Source organism: Aquarana catesbeiana, linkage group LG01 (genome assembly GCF_042186555.1).
Source record: "Aquarana catesbeiana isolate 2022-GZ linkage group LG01, ASM4218655v1, whole genome shotgun sequence".
NCBI lineage: Eukaryota > Metazoa > Chordata > Amphibia > Anura > Ranidae > Aquarana > Aquarana catesbeiana.
The window spans coordinates 508,276,604-508,282,869 of record NC_133324.1 but is presented as its reverse complement, the minus strand read 5'-3'; the positions used below and the strand labels follow the sequence as shown (position 1 = coordinate 508,282,869).

At 37.5% G+C, this 6,266-nt stretch overlaps 1 protein-coding gene across 2 annotated transcripts in view; it reads left to right on the top strand.

Annotated features, from left to right (window-relative positions):
* Window positions 1-203: 203 nt before the first annotated feature.
* Window positions 204-6,266, top strand: part of CELF5 (CUGBP Elav-like family member 5) — a 269,988-nt gene continuing 263,925 nt past the window's right edge. Inside the window, exon 1 of one of the 2 annotated variants that reach the window (XM_073593820.1) lies at window positions 204-593. In XM_073593820.1, the coding sequence (XP_073449921.1) occupies window positions 332-593 (262 nt within the window). In that variant the 5' untranslated portion in view covers window positions 204-331. The remainder of the gene's footprint in view (window positions 594-6,266) is intronic. The other variant, XM_073593812.1, reaches the window with a different exon arrangement.

Here is a 6,266-nt window from a genome sequence, read left to right as displayed (position 1 = left end):
ATTTCATGCCTGTAGTCACATGATTACTTGTATACCTAACAATGAATGAATGTGGTGACACGGTAGCTCCCAGCACAGTGATATGTGATGTGTACATGTAGTCTAGGTATCTCGATCCATTTGTGATGTAGTGATCCAGTGTCTCCCATTGTCACCCTCCCACTCACAGCTCCACACCCCTTTTTCCAATTGGGAAGAGTGTAGGAGCCGTGAGCGGCCAGCAGGGTTCGCCCGCGAGCAGCGCTGAGCGGTGCTGATGCTGCTGCCGGGGCTCAGTTTCCAGCTGAGAGCTCTGCCTGTGTGATTGATCCAGCCTACCGAGGGGCTGGAGATGGCCAGACTGACGGAGAGAGAGGCGAGGAGGCAACAGCAGCAGCATCCCCCGCAGCAGCAGCCCCGAGCCTGCCCCATGAGCGGCCCCGAGCACCCTGCTCAGCAATCAGACAGCATGAAGGACCTGGACGCCATCAAATTGTTCGTGGGGCAGATCCCTCGTAACCTGGAGGAGAAGGACCTCAAACCTCTCTTCGAGCAGTTCGGCAAGATCTATGAGCTCACCGTGCTCAAGGACCGCTATACAGGCATGCACAAGGGTGAGCACTCCCTACCTACCCACCTACCTACCTACCTCGCTCTCATCCGTGGACCATCACTCAACCCCAAACCCTCACACTCATTCATTCATTCACCAAACAAGCGACCCCCACCTACAACATCCCCAAAAACTCCCCCCCCCCCCCATTTACATGGGTTGCTTTTCATTTTTACTCAATTGATTTGTCCAACTTATCTCCTGTAATACAGAATCGAGGCAAGGTACCTACCTCTATCATGTCACCCCACAGGAAAGTCCCATAAATGGACCCTCAATTCTAGGAGACCCCACTAAGGTGACATGGACAGTCATGCCTAGCAGTGTGCGTCACTGTCACATTACACATTGTCATACATGTACCCTGCTCCATTCTTATCACCCTACACTCCATTAGATACATTACTATATATACAAATCACACATTTCCCATAAAGTACAAGATATCAGAAAAGGTTTTCAGTGGCTTCAATTACACACATATAGATTTGTTTCATAGCTACAAGGACATATTTTCTATATAGAAAGTTTGAGATATCACAAAGGTATACCATGGGCACAATTTACTGTGTATGTTTGTATATATATATATAGTTATAAATAATTTACATATTATTACTATATATTGTCATCATAGGTACTATGCACATATTTTATTTTATTTTCTATATAGTAAGTTTAAGATAACATAAGTTTTTCTATGCACACAAATACGCACACATACACACACACTTTTTTATTTTTTAGAATCTGTATTTGTAAATAATCTATATATTACCATAGCTACAAGGTACATATTTCCTATATGGGAAGTTGGAAAGTTAGAGATATCATACAGGTGTACTATGGGTATATGTATATCATAAAGGTATACTATTATAACATAGGATTTTCTGTGGACAGACGCACACACACACATATATTTTTGCAATCTATATTTCTAAATAGTCTATATATTACCACAGCTACAAGCATAGGCGTGTGCCAGGTGTACCTGGGCACACCCTAATCACCCTGTGCCGTGCAGATTGCCCCTGCTGCTTTGCTGCAGAGAAAGGGACTGGGGACTCTCTCTCTCAAAAGTGAGACATCAGGGGCCTGTTTAGACTCTTGATATTTCCCCAACGCCCCCCCATGGGGCTCCTAAAAAATTGTATATGTATATATATATATATATATATATATATATATATATATATATAAATAATAATAATAAAAATTAACTACTGACACCAAACTCTACCCTACTGACACCGTCCACTGCTCTACTGACACTGTCTATTGCCCTACTGCTATATATATATATATATATATATATATATATATATATATATACTGTATGTATACACACACAGGCATGTGTGTTTGAGCTTTGAGGTGCACACCCTAATGCAATAGGCTGTGCACACCTATGGCTACAAGGTACATATTTCCTATATATTGTATGAGTTGGAGATATCATACGGGTACAATTGCACATATATATATATATATATATATATATATATATATATATATATATAAATTTTTTTTTTCAACATATGGTTGTAGATAGTCTGTACTATATTACCATCATAGTTATACAACACATCATTTCTTTATAGAAAGTTAAGAGATACTATAAGTTATACCTTGGGTACAATTGAACACACATATTGTTTTCAGTATATAGTTATAGATATTATTTATCACCATCCTAGCTAAAGGCACATATTTCCCATCTAGAAAGTCTGAGATGTCATAAAGGTATACAGACACACACACATATATTATATATATATATATATATATATATATATATATATATATATATATATATATATATATATATCATAGGCGTGCGCACAGGGTGTGCCAGTAATGCAATAGGCTGCGCACACCTATGATATATATATATATATATATATATATATATATATATATATATATATTTGTGTGTAAATAATCTATATATTACAATTATAGCTATAAGGCACACATTTCTTATATAGAGAGTTTGATATATACTTTTATACTATGGGTACAATTGTACACACACATGAATACACACACAAACATACATATCCATATCATTATTATTTTCAATATTCAGTTGTAAAGAGTCTATATTTTACCATCATATCTGCAAGTCATATGTTTTCTATCTAGAAAGTTAGAAGTATTCTCTAAGCACAATTGACCACATGCATACATAATATTATTATTAATATTATATTTTGAAATATGTAGTTCTAGATATTCAATACTTGTGATTTGTGTAGTGCAATCTGTCATATTGGTTTGGTTAATATTGTCTAAAAAAAATGAGCCTGAATAAAATGCAGTTTTGCAGTAGCAATACATCTCGTGTGCCCTTTCCAGACACTTATTTCATTGTTTTTTTCCAGACTCATTCATTATTATGTTCTGTTAATGTGCCAATTTCTGCTTGTCATACTTTGTTTTATGCCTTCATGCTCTGCTACTGCTTTCTCTAACCTAATTTATTTCTCTATAACGTATTTATTTATCCATACTAGTGTCACTGAAGCTTAAGCCACCCATATGAAAAACAAATGTAGTTTGTCTAGTGCAAGAAAGGTATACACTTTTTTTTTTAAAATATCAGTGATATCCTGCAAAGGGAATTCTAATTGAAAATTTGGAGGAAAGGAATCAATGTTGGAAATGTTCAACTGGTTCCCAATTTCTCAACATTACGGGCCGCTCTTTTTGACTCGGACAATATTAAAATAGTAAAGTGTTAGATCAAAGAATGGACTTTCCAGTGCTCAGATCTATAGTATATGAATAGGAAACGGGCAAAACACAATGAAGGCCAGATTAGGGGCAAACTGGTTTATAAGGTAATGCAAAGTGTGTAATAAGGTAGAAATACAGTAAACCATAACTGCCAATTTACAGATGTCAGGTCAAAGCAATAAAAGATGAACTCAGGAAAATAAAAGTATGCTCAGAGATAATAAGTTATTTCAGGTTATTTAAAGATAATTTTAATAAATACTTGGGTATGTAAATGTGTGCATGCATACATAGATTTCATATTCTCTCCTTGAGCTTTTCATCTTCCCCATCTTCTTCCTTGAGCTTTTCTGATTGGATGGATATTTCTGAATGATTTGGATATGCCATAAAGCTGTGTGAAGATTGGTGATGTACAAAGTGTATGTAGATGTAGGCACCAATCAGAAGTCATTGTTTGCTAATCTGTACACCGGAATTTGATTGATTTTTTGGGTGTTGCTTTACTCAAAGCCCACTTGTCCTTTCAGCTAAATACGTTTCAGGTGCATTAAAACACAAAATATGATGCTTGTTTTCTTTAGAACAGAGCTCCAACTTGAGTAGAATAGCCTATCCCCTGCCAGCATTGTGCAGAGCGGGACCTATGCTCTCTATGTGGAGTGGGTTTTCTGCAGAGGTCCAACAGGTCCCCTGCTGAGCCAGAACAAGAGCTCTCCAGTCTGTAAAGCTCAAGTTCCCTGCTGATTGGATAGCCCTATCTTTGACTCAGTAGTGGGTGTATGGGAGCACTGCTTCCACACAAAGACGAAGGGACCTTCTCCACGTCATACTGGCAGAGGACAGGCTTGTTTGGTCAGGCTGGGGCTACTTTCTACAGAAAACAAACTGTAAGACTTTTGTCTTGATTTACCTAGAATGTGTTTGGGTTCTAAAACATCAGCTTTGCTCTTTGCACTGTGAACTACTGCATCTGTTATAAGCAGCTCTGAAAGAGGAACTGCAACCTACCTAGCCAAAGTTAAATTAAATATACCTAACACTTGAATCTGTAAAAAAAACAAAAAAGCATACTTACTAGTTCATGAAGTCCAGCATTGTCTTCTTCATGGGTAAGATTCTCCATCCACTGCTCTGCTCCTGCGGTGCCATCTTGAAAAACGAGTTCCGGTGTATGCGCAGAAACACTGCAGCTCTCCGCCAGGTCTCCTAGACCTGACCGAAAACCCATGTCATAATTGCGCATGCGCAGGATCTTGTAGACTGCCTTTTGGGATGTGTGACTTAAACATAGCAGCTGGTCACCTTCGTGAAGATAAAGAAAATAAAGATTTTAATAATAATAAAAAGGCAATTATGTTGAAAAAATCTGCAATAGGGTAATGGGGAAATGGAGGCAGGGGATACAAAGTAGTTCAAAGGGGTAAATGTTTGCTTGGTATATGTGATGATTTTATTTATATATATATACACTGTATATACATATATACACTTATATATATATAAAATCTTCATTATTATTAATATCATTATTCTATACGGAGTCACTTTTTCTATTTTCTTAGTACCTGATCCTATCTGAATAGTTTTCTCTTATTATGTACCCTTTTGGTATACACACACATCTTATGCTTTATAGTGATGGTGTCACAGGCTCCCCACCATCCTTTCATCCTTCGTCTCTCACACACCACCTGCTGTTTGTCACACCTTCTTCTGACTTCTACTATACTCCTTTTCCCGTATCATTACTGTCAAATTGTCATTCATTGTAGTGCCTTACCCCTAGGACTACCATCTCCTTTCTTTTATTATACCATTTTTTTTATTTTCTCACTTTCTTCATACTGCAACTTTACAGCTATGCTAATTTTATAGCTATACTGATACATCATGTATCGTATTCTCTTTATTTACTTTATCATCCATTTTGAATGTTACAGTTCCTCAGTACCCTGACTACTCTCTCACTCCTCCCCAACACTCTAATTATCAGCTCACTTTCATCACATCATCGTATCCAAATGCTCTAATTAGGACCGGTGCTACTCTGTTTTTCTGCTTATTCAGTAAGGCAACCTTAAATGAAATGCCAAGTGCAGATCTCAGCTTGCTGAAGGCATAGCCATTAAGAGGCAATTTTTTGATTGGTGGTTGTGGATAACTGCACCCTTGTATGTCGCCTGTGCATATCTTCATGACGTTACTTAAAGTCCCAAAATGCGATTCACATTAGATAACAGTAATTGCAAATTGTTAAATTAAGGTAATGAAATTTCAACCAATGTATGTATCTATTACAAAACAGGAAATTTAGACCATGGATGATGGATTTTTTTATAGTAGTAGATGTCCTGTTTGGTTAAGGGATATTTATTCTATCAATATAATGCCGCGCACACACGATTGAACATTCCGACAACAAATGTTCGAGCTTCTTATTGGAAATTCCGACCGTTTGTAAGCTCCATTTGACATTTTTTGTCAGAATTTCCAACAACAAAAATTTGAGAGCTGGTTCTCAAATTTTCTGACAACAAAATCCATTGTCGGAAATTCCGATCGTGTGTACACAATTCCAACGCACAAAATTCCATGCATGCTCGGAATCAAGCGGAAGAGCCGCACTGGCTATTGAACGTAATTTTTCTTGGCTCGTCGTACGTGTTGTACGTCACTGCGTTCTTGACGATCGGAATTTCTGACAACATTTGTGCAACCGTGTATATGCAAGACAAGTTTGAGCCAACATCCGTCGGAAATAAATCCCAGGATTTCGTTGTCGGAATGTCCGATCGTGCTAAAGTAAAACAAGTTAGCCACTGCAGCTTACTAGTCCCTAGATGTGATTGATATTTTAATTTTCTGTTTTACTGCTTTTTTATCTTTTCTTTTCAACAGTATGGATGAGCTTAGGTTTGGACTTGGTTCA